Source organism: Hemitrygon akajei, chromosome 10, assembly GCF_048418815.1.
Source record: "Hemitrygon akajei chromosome 10, sHemAka1.3, whole genome shotgun sequence".
Lineage (NCBI taxonomy): Eukaryota > Metazoa > Chordata > Chondrichthyes > Myliobatiformes > Dasyatidae > Hemitrygon > Hemitrygon akajei.
Window position 1 is genome coordinate 149,902,113 of NC_133133.1, and position 18,086 is coordinate 149,920,198.

Here is an 18,086-nt window from a genome sequence, read left to right on the forward strand (position 1 = left end):
GGATAGATTTCTAATTTTGGCCATAGCACAACCTGAAGAAACCTCTGTAGGAAAGGAAGGGAGGTCTTCATGGTTAGCTTCCGGAGGTTGAGAGCCTAATGACAATGGCTGTACCTCCTACTACTGAAACATAGTGTTTCACTTGATGATATCAGTGCAGTCTTGTATATCATAATGAATAATTTGACTTTACCTACCTTCTTAGATCACTGTCCTTATAAACAATGCATATTTGGTCTGTGGAACAACACCTTTGTACACATTGTGCCCTGTACATTTGGTGTATAATCGCTGAGGCCAGGCGATAATCAACAACTTCCCCTCACAATGGCTGGATGGAGAACGTAAGCAGAACCAACTACTCAGTGTGATGACAGAGAGAACGGAAACCTTCTGTCATGCTTGCAAAAATAATTTAAGGGGGAAAATGGGCCTGCTTTCTTCAAGGAGACTATACCTGGGCGGCAAATTGAACTTCTTTTGCCCTAGAAATTGAAGATCAAGTACTGATGGTTTTGTACAAGGGCCACTGATGCAATGTTCACCGGTGCACAAAGCCCAGAACGTCACATTTTATAGGATTGGTCACAACTCTTGAGGTAAGTGTAGGTCTGAGGTGCACCAGAGGTAATGGGAGTTGGTGGGGGGAGTTTATTATTTTGATGATATGGGACTGGGTGGGAGGGGGTTTATTGTTTCGGTAATATGGGAGTGGGTGGGGGAGTTATTGTTTCAGTGATATGGGAGTGGGTTGGGGGGAGAGTTTAATGTTTGTGTAGTAATGGAGTGGGTGGGAGGTTTTTTGTTTGGGTGACCTGGGAGTGGTGGGAAGGAGTTTATTGTTTGGGTGACCTGGGAGTGGTGGGAAGGAGTTTATTGTTTGGGTGACCTGGGAGTGGTGGGAAGGAGTTTATTGTTTGGGTGACCTGGGAGTGGTGGGAAGGAGTTTATTGTTTGGGTGACCTGGGAGTGGTGGGAAGGAGTTTATTGTTTGGGTGACCTGGGAGTGGTGGGAAGGAGTTTATTGTTTGGGTGACCTGGGAGTGGTGGGAAGGAGTTTATTGTTTGGGTGACCTGGGAGTGGTGGGAAGGAGTTTATTGTTTGGGTGACCTGGGAGTGGTGGGAAGGAGTTTATTGTTTGGGTGACATGGGAGTGGTGGGAAGGAGTTTATTGTTTGGGTGACATGGGAGTGGTGGGAAGGAGTTTATTGTTTGGGTGACCTGGGAGTGGTGGGAAGGAGTTTATTGTTTGGGTGACATGGGAGTGGTGGGAAGGAGTTTATTGTTTGGGTGACCTGGGAGTGGTGGGAAGGAGTTTATAGTTTGGGTGACCTGGGAGTGGTGGGAAGGAGTTTATTGTTTGGGTGACCTGGGAGTGGTGGGAAGGAGTTTATTGTTTGGGTGACATGGGAGTGGTGGGAGGGAGTTTATTGTTTGGGTGACATGGGAGTGGTGGGAAGGAGTTTATTGTTTGGGAGACATGGGAGGGGGTGGGAGGGAGTTTATTATTTTGATGATATGGGAATGATTTCAAGCAGTTTGTTTTGGTGATATGGGAATGGGTGGGGAGTTTATTGTTTGGGTGACATGGGAGTAGGTGGGAAGGAGTTTATTGTTTTGGTGATATGGGAATAGGTGGGAAGTTCAGTGGCATGGGAGTGGGTGGGGGAAGTTTACTGTTTGGATGATATCAAACGGTGTGGAGTGGAGTGAAAGATTTCCACTCTCGTGGAAGGACCAGCCCGAGGGGGTAAGATGTGTATTATTTAAGAAGAAACATATATCTATCTGGCCATTTTTGTGCATTAGCTTGCACCTGGGATCTGGAAGGAAAGTCACAGAATTTGTGCAATTGGACTGTTCTTGACTTTCCTTCATAGGATGATCTTCTGTGTTGTGTTGTAACATAATTGAATTCCCAGGCTCCTGACTTTATCATGTTATCAACGTCAACCATTCTCATCAGAAGTACTCTGCCTGAAAAAAAATAGTTGTTGAATTTTACACTGGTTTATGCTGTGGATTTTCACTCAGAACTGGATCAAAACCTCCCCAAGCATGGGCCCCTTACAGCCACAAAAGGAGAAAACTTTTATCCCATCAGCCTAACTCGGATTTGAGTTGAGTTCCCAGAGTTGAGAAGCATCATTTCACCAAGTCAATACATGTCATTTTCTTAAACAGTTGGAGCCTTTCTCACTCACCTTCATCTGTTTGACAGTGTAGCGCATTGTCCCAAAAGGACCATCATTCAGTAGTTTCTTCTCAACCACTTTTGCCCGAATAACTGGAAAATAAAGAATAATAAAGGTCATCCCATTTTAAAAGTGCAAGTTTATCAGGCCACATAAGACTTGGTTAAATCTGACAGTGTAAAGATGACACATAAACCTCAACTACTAAAACTACCATTGCAGCTCCTCCCTTTTTGTCTATTTTGCGCTCCAGTGTTGAACTAACCATGCAGGGCACAAGTATCAGACAGGGTTGCCACTTTTAGATCTGCAGACACTGGAGGAGACAGGATAAGGACAAGATGAGATAGTCCCAGTAGTTGAGAAGAATGTAAGCACTGCAACTGGCTTGGTTTCAGGGACAGTCAATCAGGTGAGGCTGGAACCCCGGCAAAATGCCAAGTTCTCAAGCGGAGAGGAAACGGGAGAAAATTTATAATCACTGTTTTATACGATGTGAAATTTGTTGTTTTGTGGCAGTGGTACAGTACAAAGACAAAGTTATCATAAATTACAAAGTAAATATTGTTATAAAAGGAGTAATGAAATTGTTGCGAAAAGAAGACACTGACAGTTTTTGTCAGCAAATGCAGAATGATTCTTCAAAAGGGAAATATGAAGCTCTAGAATGAGTTACTAGTGTGAGTAAGTGAAGGATGACCCAAGGCACTTTCAGAACCGATTAGACAAAAAGTCTGTTTCTTGATTGATATCTGTAAAATCTCCTTTTTGAAATTGGGACAACTACTTTCGAGAAGAAAACATATTTTCTCACTGAAAAGCTTCGACTGTACCTTTGTAGCGTTTATAGGTTTAAGTACTTTCCTTAGGACTATTCAGATATTCTCCTATCTTTCATATCATACCCCTCCCTCTTGCTTCCCAGAAACTATGTGTACTGGCAGCTCCTGATCTTCATTCCAAGGAAATGCAGCAAAATTATACATGTCGGTACCAGTTCAGTCTAATAACAGCACTGTGCTTAAGCCGGCTTTAAGCACTGTGATTGTGAAGCTTTGTTTCAGGGGAAGTGTGTGACTTCCAGTGAATTTAGTCTACAGCCCACCACTGCACCCGTCCTGGAGCACAAGTGCACTTTTGTTCCCTACCAGCCAAGCAGCAGCAGAAAGGAGCTAGGTGCAGTGTATCAGATGGGGCAAGAATGTAGGAAAAACATCAGCGGTAGTTCACATTGTTCTCCATCTTGCTCGAAGGATTTGGCTTAGTTTTTAAAAAGCAGTTTCTAGTCAACCTAATTTTGAGTGTCTTAAAGAGAACAAATGTCTGATTGTGTAACAGACCTGACAAGGTCAGTGCTTTGGAAGTGGTTAATACGGAAATCTGCTTTGGCATGGCCTCATTAACAGTGTTGTGGCGCCTATTTATGATCACTTATTTTACAATGCCGGAGTGGAATGTCACACATACTCAGACTGCCTCCTTTCCCCCCTCTCTTCCCAAAGCTGCTGATGTCTTCGAGTCTGATCTTTGTAGTAATAAAGCAAATTTTGTTCCAGAGGAAACCCCAGTAACGTATGAATTTCAGCTTCTGACAAGGATCTTAGCTTTAGCACAAAACAAATCTGTTTTGTATTTATTCTCCTGTGCAGCCAAGACGCAGATGTAGATAAGCAATTTAAAAATTCCAAATGACTATTGCTTGTTTTATCAACGAGTAAATGCAACAGAAATAAAATTGTGAACCTCCCCCCATCCCCCTACAGCCACCCATTTGACAATCAAAGCCTGACTGGGGCAAGATTCAGATATATGACCTGCCTGAGAAAAAGAAATATGCAGGAAACAATGTAAATAATCAAAATTGAGTTAAAAGCTTAGAAGTTTGACCCATGTGAGATCATGTTCCCCAGACCTGGCCTGCCAGCTGGTTCAGCCTTGGAGCAGAATAATTGTCTTAGGACATTGAGAACAGGGTTGCACCTTAGTGGCATCAGTTGGATGGCCTGTCTGTTGTGGGTGACACTACATGTGTTTCAGGTACTCAAAGATCAAAAAAAATCCATGATATGAGAACATCACAAAGTGCTTTACAGTTGATGTTCTTAGATGTGCAGAATCATAAGAAATTACAATGTGTGCATAATTGGCCCCAGCAGATAGCTGGGTGATTATGACCAGAACATTGTTCTTCAATAAAGTTTATATTTTGTCTAGGATAATATTCTGTGATGTCCTTTGTATCCAGCAGAAAACTGAAGATATTGACAATGCTGTACTCCTTTAGTCCTGCACTGGAATTTAGAATCTATGTTCACCCTGGAATGTATGTGATCAGAGATGTCAGAACTAGACAAGTGTATTATTCTGAGCTGATATAAACTTGGTGAATTTCTGGAAAAAATATGGGTAATAGTGAAGAATGAAATCAGGATATCTCAGTGGAAATGGACTCAAGACTTAACTGTCCTCTACATCACGTGTTCTACTTTTCAGCCATTTCACCCAGCAATAGTGTTTTGTCACCAAAACACTTATATATGTATTTTACAAAATATGGAGATGTTATTAATTTTTTTATTTCAAAAAATCATCTACTGTCCTCAGGAATGGTTCTGTGAATCTTCTTTTTTTTGAAAATTTCATTCTGCGAACTTCTCTCTCACAAAAGTATACTTTAAGATCTTTGCTGTGAATGGTATGGGGAACTGGCAGGAAATACGTAAGGCGTGTATGGCTCTTACAGTGGTTGAAGAGGCAAACTGGAAACAAAAAATGCTTCTTAGGTACAAAGTAGAGTGATGAATTAGAAATGTTAATTCATCTGAGAGACTGAAACGATCTGAAAGGCCCCTACACTAAATTCAGTTCTTTCAAAGCTGCATAACCTCATACTGATAAGTGGTATTGAATAAACTTTTAAAAACTGGCTTGAGACCTATTTATATCCCCTTCACTGATTAGCCAGGTTCCCTGTGGTTCACCTAGTTACCCGGACTTGTTATCATTAATTCCCAATTGTAAACATGTCTGCAATCTACCCGACCAGTAATTCCCCTTTATTGGCACCTCCTGTGTATTAGTGCTTGCTCTCTCTGAAAGGCTATATATGGAAACGTACAAACATACTGCCCCTTGTTAAAGTTGCATTTTAAATAATTTGGCCCAATTCCATTAGCCTGTGTCTGGATCTAGATAAACAGAGCATTTTAGAACATTTATAGAAATGAACAGTTTTAATTTGTCACAATCTTATTTCCATTTCCGTAGCAGCACGTATGAGGATTTCCATTCTTGCAATCAAAGCCCTGCAGTTTTGATGGCTATATATTAAATCAAATTATTAGTAGTTAACCAGTAGCTGCCCCTGAGTGCAGCTGGGTTTCATAACTATTTATCTGAATTCACGTTGATTTTTAATAAGGATTCAATGTTAATTGTAACCAAATTTTGATTGACAACAAGGAATTGTGGTGCTAGTAAAGGCTAAAACATTTAGATTTTTTGTAGTGACTAGATTTCATTTACAAAAGTAAATAAATGGTTAGTGTGCCTGGACCTACTCACCGAGGGCCATGTATATCGAGGTCCAAAGTTAGGGGAAAAGGGAGAGCAACCCCAGACATTCCTGGGAGGAGGACATGCAATATCTCCCGTGTTCCTGAAATGGATGGATGCAGGCTGGGAAAGCAATGTCCTGCCCTCCTTTTACAGATGATGGCACTAGTTTGAACATTTCAGTGTCAGGCTTTGTATGAAGAAATGATGTTTTAGCCTCCTGCTGAACTGAAGATCCCAAGGATTTCCAAGCAATTAAGTCCATAATTTATGGATAACTTTTTTCTTCAGGCTCTAGCCAGAAGTTTGCTAATGAAAACACACTAAGGCTAGACACTTTCCCTGATTTATTAGGATGTTAACTATACCAAGAAGTGCCTGTAAAATAAACATGAGTGAAAGTAATTGCAGGTGGATAACTGCAGTGAGCTTTGAGTTCAGTATATAGCTTTGCATGGATAATGCTGGAACCTAATTTGCCCTTTAAAAGTATACTTGTATCTTAAACTTGGTCTAACATCTTTACAATTAATATTGTACAGCACACACAACAGTCATTCCAAACTGTAACCAACCATTAAGTGAAACCGTTCCATTTTCAACCCTTTGAAAGAGCACACATTTTCCATTATTTGTATTGTAGATTCCAGTTAATTGGGATGCATTGAGACCAGTACATTTGGCCCAATTCAGCAGCTGCCCTAATTAGCCAAAGTTTCATGGTATAAAAAAAGACAAACTACCTAATAACTGAGCAACAAGTTATGCTTTTAAATGAAATACAGAACAAATTAGAGCACTATTACAGTAGTAAAACAATAATTCCTAATAGTTATTGACAGAGGAATTCATCCATGTTTTTTTGATTGACGATAAATGAACGAAATCAGTGCAGATACCGTGTGAATCTTGATACCTTCCAAATCTTCATTTTCATTGTCGCATTCAAGATGATTGTTGATACCTTCAAATCCTTCATAGGTCCTAACTTGTTGAAGCAGTGAAATAGTTTCCTTTTCGCTTCCAGCTGTTTCTGGCTTCTCCAGGCCCAAAGGCTTGAAACAGCAATGAGCAAACAGTTCTGAATTGTCTTACTGCTTGTTTCTCGCCAACTATCAGTGACAAAAAATCACTGTGTTTTGAACATAAGCTTGCAAGTGGTGCTGTTTAAAAGCTGTTCACTCCAAGCATGGTGTAGTGTCTAGCAACCACAAAACTGCATGCAACTGGCACTTGTTAGAAGCTGTTTGGAAACAGTCTCCAGTCTCAATGAGTCTATATTGACAGAACTCAAAACTATGAAAGGTACAATCGCTCTGATGAGATTGTACTTCACACTCCTCTATACCCACTGAGGCACTGAGGAACAGAAATGCAGGTAGATCAGCAAAAGGTGTGAAAAAACCGGCAGGTTTGTTGTAGTGGGTGACTTGAAATTCCTTAATATAGACTAGGATCACCTTAGTACGGTGCAATTGAGTGCTAGGTGTGCTGAGTCTAACCATGGTGTGATATGCTCCAGTGGGGGTAGAAGGGGACTTGCAGAGTGATGGTAGAAGGAATCTCTGATGTCAGATGATGGCTATGGCTCTCTGCATTTCTCACTTAATCTGTGAGCAGCTCCCTCAAGCTGAACACCCGATGTTACAGAGGAGGAATTTGCAGAATTAACTGGTTTGAGTTTCGTCCTACTCCACGCCTGGACTGTTGCCAGTAATCCATCGGTTATTTTTCATGGTTGTGTTGTGACATCCAAAACCATCTTGTTGATTAGGGAGGACTGGCAAGCACACTTCAATGACACAGAGTGATAGTTGGTGCAATGTTTCCATGGTGTATTCATCTCAGGATCCTGCTCAACATTGATTATTTTTATCTCCTATCATAACCTCCAATCCCATTCTGAAATAGACATATTGCTGTACATGATATAATAAGTTGACGAAGTGTTAGCTTCTCAAATCTGCACTGTACATGACAGGGTGACAGCTGCCTCCCTTAATACACTCTCCACTCAAAAGCTTTGATCTGCTTTTAGAACTGGAAATGATTAAAAAGGCATCACTGGCACCTTTGCAAATTTGGTACAGGCCCAATTCCTGGAATAGCTGCATGATAAATGTACTTTGTAATTGAAAAGCTAGATGAGGTTTTCTTTCTTCTAGTTTTCTATCCTCTTCCACTAAAAGGTGGCTCCTTGTAGTCCTGCCACAATTAGCCACAATACTCCTGCCTCACTGATGGGCCAGTCATTGTTCAAACTATCTAAGTACCAGGAAGCTGTTCAGCCATGGGAAGGAGCTTGTCTAATCCTTCGTTCACTCAGTATTATTGTAGAAATACTTGCAGCAGGAACAGTTCAATGTGGACGCCTGGATAATTTCCTTTGCACTCACTCACTTGTACTCAACAAAAACTAAAAGAGAAATCAAACCCATGTGTTTTCTGAATGGCAAACGTTCTGCAGTTCTCTTAGCTCTGGCTCATTTTAAGTGTATAGGGTCAGTTAGCATATGAAGTTTTGTGCAGTTAGAAAACTAACATGGACACATTGGTCTATTGGCCATATATAAATCAACTGGATCTCTAAGGAGGCAAAGAATTGATACCTTTTCAAGCATTTTTATCAATAAATATGCTTCTTGGTTGCCTTTCTCCCACTTCTAACCTCACTTTACTAAGGCAGTGGTGTAAATGGTTCATTAATGCAGCTCATGACTGAACCCATCAAATGGTGGGTTCAAAGGAGAGCTCTCTGGAGAGCAGCCTTGGTGCTGTGGTTCATTGGACTAATGTGTCAGTGGAGTTCGGATCGTCCTCTTTCTTCACAGCTTCCAGCAATAGACAAGGGATCCTCTTCTCATCCTTCAGGAGCCTCATCTGCTTCATTACACTTCAAACTCTGCCTTGCAGCAGGAGTGGAGGTCATAGTCTTGTCTCTTTACATGGACCACACTGCAGGGACTGAAGCTTCCTCTTCTGGGTCCCAGTGGAGTTCTAGATGGCTCTACCAGATAGCTGCTGGAATGAAATGGTTAAGGAATGAGCACTGATTGGGAGTGAGTTGGCTAGCTGTCATGGAGAGAATGCTGGATCATGTGGAATGCAATATGAAGAGCTTGATGTGGCAGGCAGCCTTGAGCCCCTTTAGTAGTTTGCTACCATACCTTCCGAAAGTACTTCTGAAAGTAATTCACGGGGGCGTGGATAACTACAGGTGTATAAGGAGAGAGCTCTTGTCATTCAATAGCTTCCACTAAAACTTAACAGACTGAGGGCGAAGGGATAGATTTTGATGGCCAACGAGTGAATCAGATAGCCTACTGCTTTACTAGTCAGATTGGACCTCTGTGGAGGATGAAGGACTGGTGCTAAACAGAAGGAGGAGTCTAGGTTTGTTCATTGTTATTACAGAAATACCCAAGAGAACCACTTTAGATACTGTTAAACATCCGACCAGAACTTCTTTGACTGGCTTCCAGCTGGAAAGGGCACTCAGGTCAAGAATAACAAATTATTGCCAGTGTGTCTGCTCTTTGATTGATGGGATAAAGCCAGTTGTGGGGGGCCAAGGAAACAGTGTTGTCACAATTATACTGATATCAAGGATAGGAGTTTACTCATAGTATTAGATGGGAGACATGAAGGTTCCTCCAATAATCTCTTACTGACAGAAAAGGAATTTAGTTTTGGCAATTCTTTGCAGCTGTAACCACGGAGACGCTGAACTGTGACAAACTTTGCTTATTCTTTGCCTTACACCAACATTGTGACAGGAATTGGGACCCAGGCAGTGGAAGTGGAATCGAGGCTGACTGGGATAGCCTTCCAAATAGACAAGTAGCTCCATTAGCATTCCGGATAATTAATAAACAAGCAACGTTCAAACAGCTGAATAAATACTGCGTTGCTGGCTACACAGGGAACACATGGCTTTGCACGCACTAGGATTATGCAGGGGTTAACGTTAAGGTGTACAAAAGACAGATCACTTCTGTTCGTGTGGCTGAAGTATAGTGGTTCAGCATAGTTTCTCAAATGATGGGGGTTGGGGGGAGGTTGGTTTAGTGATTTGGCACTACCCGCAGCACCTGCCTGGCTGCATTTCAAAACACATAATTGCAATGATCTCATCTGCATGAGGGATAGAGAGATTACTGTGGCATTTCCTGCTGTGGGTCATACTTCACATTTAGTGCCCAGGCATTCCATGGTTCGTTTAGGACAGACAAATAAACAAGCCATAATGGGCCTTATGCCAGAACACAAATGCGTCCGTCACCTGAACAACCTTGAGCTTTTAGGGTTTCTGTTTAATCGTTAAAACAATTTGATGTTTCCTCAGCCGATCTGAGCAACAGGTGTGACTCACAGTGTAAGAGGGAAAATTAAATGGAAGGAAATGAGAGGCTCTTTGTCAATAATAACATGAGGCGTCCATGTGGCCCAGGCTAAGATCTCCATCCCCAAATCACAGGGACTTTTGTCCTTTAGGTAAAGCTGATTTATGCCAGCTTCCACCTGAACCCAGGCTGTCATTTCCAGAAGAGATAACTGGGATTTGCACACACTGAGTCTTAGACATAATTCTTGTCAGTCAGAGTTGTGCATTTCTCTGGAGACAGAAAATTGAGCCATCATATATCAACTCCAAATGGATCATGAAGGGGCCCATTGGGAAATTGCTACAATGGAGCCACCATATGAAAAGAGGTCAGAATCTGTCTTGAGGAGGAAGAGGCCCTCCTCATTGAAGGTCTTAGTAGTAATGTACTGCTGTATTAAGTAACTGCATAAATGCCTGAGTTCTAACCCACTAAGGAATTAAATTCATATAATTCAACAAACATGGAATTTAGAAACAGCTTGAATTAAAGCTGTAGCCATAAAACCACCAGATTGTTGTAGAAACCAATTGGATTCAAAATGCTTTTCAGGGAAGGAAATTTGCTTGTTTGACCTACAATATGTGTCACCAAATCTATCATATAGTTGTCTCAAATCTACCTTAGTTCAAGGGCAACTAGGGATGGGCAATAGATTAACAGTAATACCCACCCGTTAATATAAGATAAACACATGACTTTATCTTGATGTCTCACAGAGGTTTGGTCTCCCCTTGAATAGAGTCCGTCCCAGCCTACCACCTCCTCCACCTCATCGAGTCCCACGTAAAATTTATCTGTCACACGAAGGCAGCTCTCCCACTTGTACTGATGAGTTGCTTCTGAGGACATGGACTCTGCTCTCACACGATGCTGCTGCTTTCGTGTCGAACAGCCCTTCAATCCATCAATTAACCATTTATAATCAGCCATTTTTTTCTCCCCTCACCTATCCTCACACACCCCATCCCAGATTCCACCACTCACCTGCACACTCGGGCTAATATACAGTCGCCAATTAACCTACCAACCAGCTCTTCTTTGGGATGTGGAATGAAAATGGAACATTCGGAGGAAACCTATATGGTCACAGGGAACGGTTTTGGGACTGTTGCACGCTTCCACTCGTTTTGGGTGAGCAGCTGCCAGTCCTACTTCTGTCTCAAAAGTTTCCATGCACAGCAGAACTAATTATGAACCAAAAGCAGGCTGGAGAAGAGGCAGTCCCCGAAAGAAACAGGAGGAGGATAGGGGAGTTGCTGTGTAAATTTGATAAGAACGTTGAGCTGACCGTAAGGTGCTTGCACGAGTAATACAGCATAATCACGTTATTCAAACTTTGCAAAAACACTAGAAACTACTTCACTGCAGGAAATATTTCCATGGAGTGGAAAAGCTAACTAGATGCACAATATCCTGAGCAGTAAAAGCTCAGCATTGCTGCTGCCGACATGGAGAATGACAAGAGCTGGTGAACGCTGGGAAGCAGAGCGTATCACTAAGCACTGAACCCCAAATGCACTTAAAAGAAAATTGCACTTAATTATGGGTTCTGCTTTCTAAGATCCGCGTTTGATCAATGAAAATGGAATCCTGATGTGGAGCAGTACCCATCAGGTTTGCAAGTTCTCTCTCAGCCCATGAAAATTTCCTTGCATTCATTCAGTAGATAGAAATAAAGAAGGCCGCTTGGCCATCTTGTAACATATTCAAATGTTGGCATTTATTACGAGACAGGTCCTGTGGCCTGGTGGGGTTTTTAATGACAATATACTGTTTTTTTTTAAAGAAAGGAGCCCTTGGCTATACTTTTCCAATAAAAATGAGTTAAATTTTGTGGGTGTAGTCCAGTAGCAACCTCAGCAATGCAGATTTTGTGTCATGAGTCTGCAGCTGGAATTAATGTGAAAGCCTGGGGTGGTAGACAGCAGCCATCCAAAATCCATATTAAGACAGCAGCTGTATGAGGACAGATGCACTGTAACACTTACCAGCTCTATCTGCTTCCTTGCAGTCCTTTGCACAGACTTTGATCTCTGATCAATTTTATTTGATGCCAGTTTTTCATTATTGGACTCTCTTCAATGTGCCTTAGGTTATCTCAGACATTTGGTTACCCAGATCACAGGTTAGGACAAAAAGCCTCTCAATATGCTGTTCCAGAGCATACATGCCACAAAACCAACAATAACCATTGCCATTTCCACCTTTTTACCTGCACTGCACGCCCTGAACTTCAATGTTTTAAATAAATGGCATACAGTACATTACTTTAAATTATAGGGGGCTTTCCTTTTCTCTGCCAAGAGATATCCGAAGTTAGCTGAAAACTGTTTGAGTATGTTTATTGTGGTATTGTCAACATTATAGGTTAGCTTGCAAATCACAAACCTAATGCAAACAATGTGAATTTCTTGGCAGTATTGAATCTTAAAAATTCCTGAGTTTGGTATTTCTGTAACTATTTGTGGCCCACAACACTCAGCAGTTACATTGAGAATATCCATAGCTTTATAACTGGTTAGTATGACCAAAAGAGCTTCCATAAACATATTAGATGTTCATTGTCTTTTTGATTTAAAATCATGTTGATCCAGTAGGTCACATTGATTTCCATGGTGATAATACATCGAAAAATACAGTGATTTACAATGCTCAGACAATATCAAGAACCTTGATTCTGACCATTTGAGCAAAACTCCATGCTTTGTTTCACTTTTGAAATACTTCCAATCTGTTCCAGCAGTTTAGTTTCGAGATTTTTTGAGTTTTATCCCCCTTAGGTCAACTCTGTTGAATAATATAATGGGAAATTTATCACAGAGAATCCCACAAGAATTATCTTGGAATCTACTTGTAACTCTGGTTATAATATAATAAATCCCCACATATTGAAGATAAAAATAAAACATTGAAAGACGGAAATTATAACTAAGTTTCCTCTCCTGTGCTGGTGACCAGCAATTTTTCTTTCCCCATATATAACAAATAACTTCAAAGAGATGGGCACTTGACTGCCCAGTGGAAATTCATTCCAATCATGCAGCTGTTAAAGTTGACTTTTAACTAACCTGCCAAAAACTTGTCCAGGCTGCTTGCTTTTATATAAAAATTACCAGCTACACAATCTAATTCAATAACCACAAAAAACTGCAATGGATCTCTCCATCCTCTTTGCTTTTCATAGGGTTTTATTGGGGGGGGGGTTGAATTGAAAGGCAGGGGGAGAACAGTAGAAGTTAGGAAGTAACCAACTTGCGATGACAGAAACTATTCAGAAGTCTCCTTGGGGTTTCGTGGGATGCGGAACAGATTTGGTGTCCAAAATGGATGATCGACTTTGTCACGAGGCGTGGTTGGGAGGAAGCCTGTGCAACAGGTCCTCCGATTGATCTCCTTGGGAGGTTTTGGCAAATGAATATTTTGACATTATTAACTCTTTCAGTTGCATTAGCTAACATCTCAATTTTGGATACATGCACTTATACTTGTAGTCTTGACCCACCTTCTCCCTCTGAACAAAGACTATATGAGAGAAAGAACAGAAGAACGAAATGGCCCACTGGGCATATGATTAGTATTTACTCCTCTGCAATACCCAGACTCTGGAATGGTATGTATTAAAACAGAGTATTAGCACATGACTTGGTGCGTTTGACTATTTGTGTTCAGGAACTTTCCAGAGCGTTACCTCAGCTACATTGCTATAATAGGATGCTCAGCAGAAGCCTTGTTCTTCCAAGTGGTAAGAAGAGAACAACAATGACAATGCTCTTCCACGTCTTTCTCTGGGATGGATAATATTGGAAGGAGCACAGTGCACAAGATGTTTATCCGAAAGATTGGGCAGGATTAGACGATCATGAAGGAAGAGTTGGAAATAAAAAATGCAGTCACTATTATATAGCGTGTCTTTGCTATCTCAGCTGAGGGTGAATTCTCATGCAGTCAGCTTTCAATTCGGGGTGAGGAGCACAGCATGAGTTGGGGAAAACACACTCCAGACAACTCTGGGCCCAGCTCCATGCATGTGAAATTCAAGTGCATTCCGTTGCACCATGTGGTAAAGGTTGCAGGAGCAGGAGAATGGCAGGTGAAGAGACAAAGGAGGTGCTAGCACTTACAGTCTTTCATCTGCTGCTGGTGTGAAGGATGGAGTGTCCCTGCCCAGGTCACAGTGCTGAAGATTCTGGGCCATTTGTTTCAGGACATCGTGTAAAAGGATCAGCATTACAGCCACAATGTGGAAGTGGGATAAGATGGGTTGGGTGCGTAGAGTTGTGTCTCAAAATAAACAATGGGAAGAACTGACAGTCGTGTACAAAAGTCTGCAATTTTATGCCAAGCTTTTCAGTGGCCTAATCGGAGTGGGGGCTAGAGAAGAGACAACTTGCAGGTCTGTGAGTGAGATTTTTAAAAGGAATGCACACAGGCTTTCAGCGTTTTCCACGGGCCCAACTGAATCAGGAACAAGAGAGCAGGCAACACACAGGTCCATGAATGAGGTTTTAGAAAGGAGCATTCACAGGCTTTCGGCGTTTTCCGGCAGCCCATTCACATTGTGATTCATTGGCAAGGGCAAATAAAAATAAGGCAGGAATAAGCGGAGCGGCCATTGTTGGAATGGTCATTGTGTGAGCGGACCAGCGGTATACTGGGGAAGCTTTGGCTCATCGGGCTCAGGTGAGAACAGGCTTGGCCGAGGAATGTAGCTGGTAAGTTTCCTCTTCCTCCTTCGTCTTTTAATTCACAGTTGGAGCAGTGAGAATGAGAATGTGGTTGTGTTGTGTTCTTCATGTGGGATGTGGGCAGTCTGGGAGACCTCCAGCCTCCCCGATAACCTCATCTGAACCAGGTGCACTGAGATGCAGCTCCTCAGAGAATGTGGCAGGGAGCTGGAGCTGCAGCTTGATGACCTTCAGCTCATACGGGGAACTGAGGAGGTGATAGACAGGAGCTACAGGGACGTAGTCAGTCCTAAGTTGAAGGAGGTAGGTATCTGGGTGACTGTCAGGAGCAGGGAGTGAAATGGACAGCCAGTGCAGAGCATCCCTGTGGCCCTCTATTGTTAGTATACTGTTGGGTTGGGAGACCGGCTGGAGGAAGCCGCAACGACTGGCTCTCTTGCACTGGGTCTGGCGCAGTGGCTCAGAAGGGAAGGGATGGGGGGGAAGAAGAGGACTGCAGTAGTGACAGGGGATTCCGAAGGTAGAGGAGTAGACACTAGATTCTGTCGACGTGATGGTATGTTGCCTTCCAGGTGCCAGGGTCAGGTATGTCCCTGATCAGGTTCATTGCATTCTAAACAGGGAGGGTATATAGCCAGAAGTCTTGGCACATATTGGCACCAACGACATATGTAGGAAAAGAGAGCAGGTCGTGAAGAGGGAATTTAGGGAGCTCGGTAAAAAGCTGAAAAGCAGGACTTCCAAGGTAGTAATCTTGGGATTGCTGCCTGTGCTACACACCAGTGAGGGTAAAGAATAGGATGATTTTGCAGATGACTGTGTGACTGAGGAACTGGTGCAGACGATAGGGTCTTAGATTTCTGGATCACTGCGCTCTCCTCTGGAGAAGGTATGAACTATGCAAAAGAGATGGGTCACACCCGAATCCAAGAGGGACCAACACCCTTGTGGGTAGACCTGTTGGATCTGTTTGGGAGGGTTTAAACCTATTTGGCAGAGGATGGGAAGCTGAGTGATGGGGTTGAGGATGGGGAAGTTGCTATGCAAGCAGAGGTAGTGTGTATTGAGACTGTCAGGAAGGACGTGTAGATGATAGGGCAAAATTACAGTCGATGAGATGAGTTGCAGTGTAACAGGGACAAAATCAAAACAGGTACTGAATACAGGACTAAAGGTTAGTAATTATGGGAAGTTCAAGGACTGGGAGGCTTGGAAAAACCAATAGAAGGCAGCTAAAAAGGCTATAAAGAGAAAAAAGATCAAACATGAAGGGAAGCTGGATGATAACATCAAAGAGGATACGAAAAGATATATAAAGAGTAAAAGAGAGGAGAGAGTGGATATCGGACCACTGGAAAATAACACTGGACAGGGGAGACTTGCAACTTGGGCAACTGCCGGTCTTCCATATAAAAAAACCTGCCCAGGCTTGCGCCCTGGAAACTTTCCAAGGCGCGAATCCATGGTCTATCGAGACTAACTACACATTATTTGAGATTAGGCCAATCAGTGTAGTGTCATCAGCAAATTTAATAAGCAGATTGGAACTATGGGTGGTGACAGACATGGGTATACAGAGAGTAAAGGAGGGGGCTTAGTACATAACCCTGAGGGGCACCTGTGTAGAGGGTCAAAGGGGCAGAGGTGAGGGAGCCCACCCTTACCACCTGCCGGCGATCTGACAGGAAGTCCGGGATACAGCTACACAAGGCAGGGTGAAGGTCGAGGTTTTGAGGGAACTAGAACATAAGAACAAGGATGTAATGTCGAGACTTTATAAGACACCGTTGAGGCCTCACTTGGAATACTGTGAGCAGTTTTAGGTCTCTTATCTAAGAATGGATGTGCAGACACTGGAAAGGTTTCAAAGGAGGCTCCTGAAAATGATTCCAGGGATGAAAGGGTTATCATATGATATTGCCTTAAATTACCAGGAAAGGAAGATAACTAGTTAATGCTCTGTGGTTTGAACATTAATAAGCCGAATTTGTCTGTACTTATTAAGAATCAATTGTATTTGAAATTAGGCGGTAGCTTTTAACCTTGTACCTGATGCTGTTGGAGTTCAATACATTAATTATTTCATTATCCATCGTATTCTCTTCTTTTTGCAATGTTCAGTTGAAATTTAACACTTCCATGTTTATATCCTATCCAGATGTATGAAAGTTTTAATATTTGTTTTGCTCCATACTCAAATCCAAGGGACATACCAGGTGTGGGTTGGTCTTACTTGAAAGTGGAAGTGCAGTGCAGTTTTTTAAATGATTGCTCCAACGTGTACCTGGGGCTGCACCTGACTGTTCAGTTCTGGCTGAACAACATTTGGTTTCTTCCTAAAGCTGTACAGAACATGAAAGCGGTGCCCAATCTCACTGTCGATACAGGCTATTGAGATAGTTAGAGAAATTGTATCTTTAGGATGATTATTCCAGAACATTCCATTCCACAGAAGTCAAAGATACCACTGAAAAAACATTAATCCTGAAACTCATTAAGCTTTAAAACTTCTAAACAAACTTTAAAACCTCAAAACAAGCTTTGCCTTAAAGTTTGGAATGATTGCTTCTCTCTAGCCATAACTGTGTAAAAAGGTTTGGTGAACTTTACTATGCTGTTCAACTTTTAAATAAAATGACTGTATAATGACTAACGTAATAAAACATGAAAAAATCTTACAACTCATCTTCAGGCAAAGAACAGAAAAGATGCTCCTTAACCCTAACATCCACCAGTCCTGAATGAATTTTATAATAGCTCATACTGTGAATTGAAGTAAAGTTTATCAAAGGAAACAACAGAATAATATCTTTTAACAATGAAAACTAATAATGGTGAATGACATAGAACACAGAAAGAAACTGGCGGATATGTTGAAATTTGAAGATTTCATTCCAAGCCATGGAATGAAAGAAGGACCACGATGTATATTTTCCTTGTGCACCATTGTTCACTCCTTTCCCCTTCACCCTTTAATAAAAGAGAATTCTTACCTATTTCAGAGTTGCAGAAAGCATGTTGAGGATGGCTTGGCCTGCAAGAGCAAGCTTCTGTTAGCTGGCTGAACTGCACACTGCTCACAGCCAGCAGCAGACTCAAAGCTGCTGTAGTGAAAACTGCCATTCTCTCCGAGGGACCTTTCCTTTGGAAAACAATTTAAGTGCTACTTTCTGTACTGTTGTAGTTGATGATTGATCCTTCCCAGTCTCTCTCTCTCTCCTGATTGAGAGAATACAGCTACTTATCGTCTATAAGACAAGTG

At 42.0% G+C, this 18,086-nt stretch overlaps 2 protein-coding genes across 4 annotated transcripts in view; one reads left to right on the top strand and one right to left on the bottom strand.

Annotated features, from left to right (window-relative positions):
- LOC140734814 (synapsin-3-like) overlaps positions 1-18,086 on the top strand; it is a 315,531-nt gene that overhangs the window by 199,579 nt on the left and 97,866 nt on the right. The window lies entirely within an intron of this gene.
- LOC140734813 (metalloproteinase inhibitor 3-like) overlaps positions 1-18,086 on the bottom strand; it is a 32,053-nt gene that overhangs the window by 11,160 nt on the left and 2,807 nt on the right. The window contains exons 1-2 of one of the 2 annotated variants that reach the window (XM_073059370.1): positions 17,818-18,063; positions 2,206-2,288 (exon numbers count right to left, since the gene is read on the bottom strand). In XM_073059370.1, the coding sequence (XP_072915471.1) occupies positions 2,206-2,288; positions 17,818-17,947 (213 nt within the window). In that variant the 5' untranslated portion in view covers positions 17,948-18,063. Of the gene's footprint in view, positions 1-2,205; positions 2,289-17,817; positions 18,064-18,086 lie in introns of those variants that run through there. The other variant, XM_073059371.1, reaches the window with a different exon arrangement.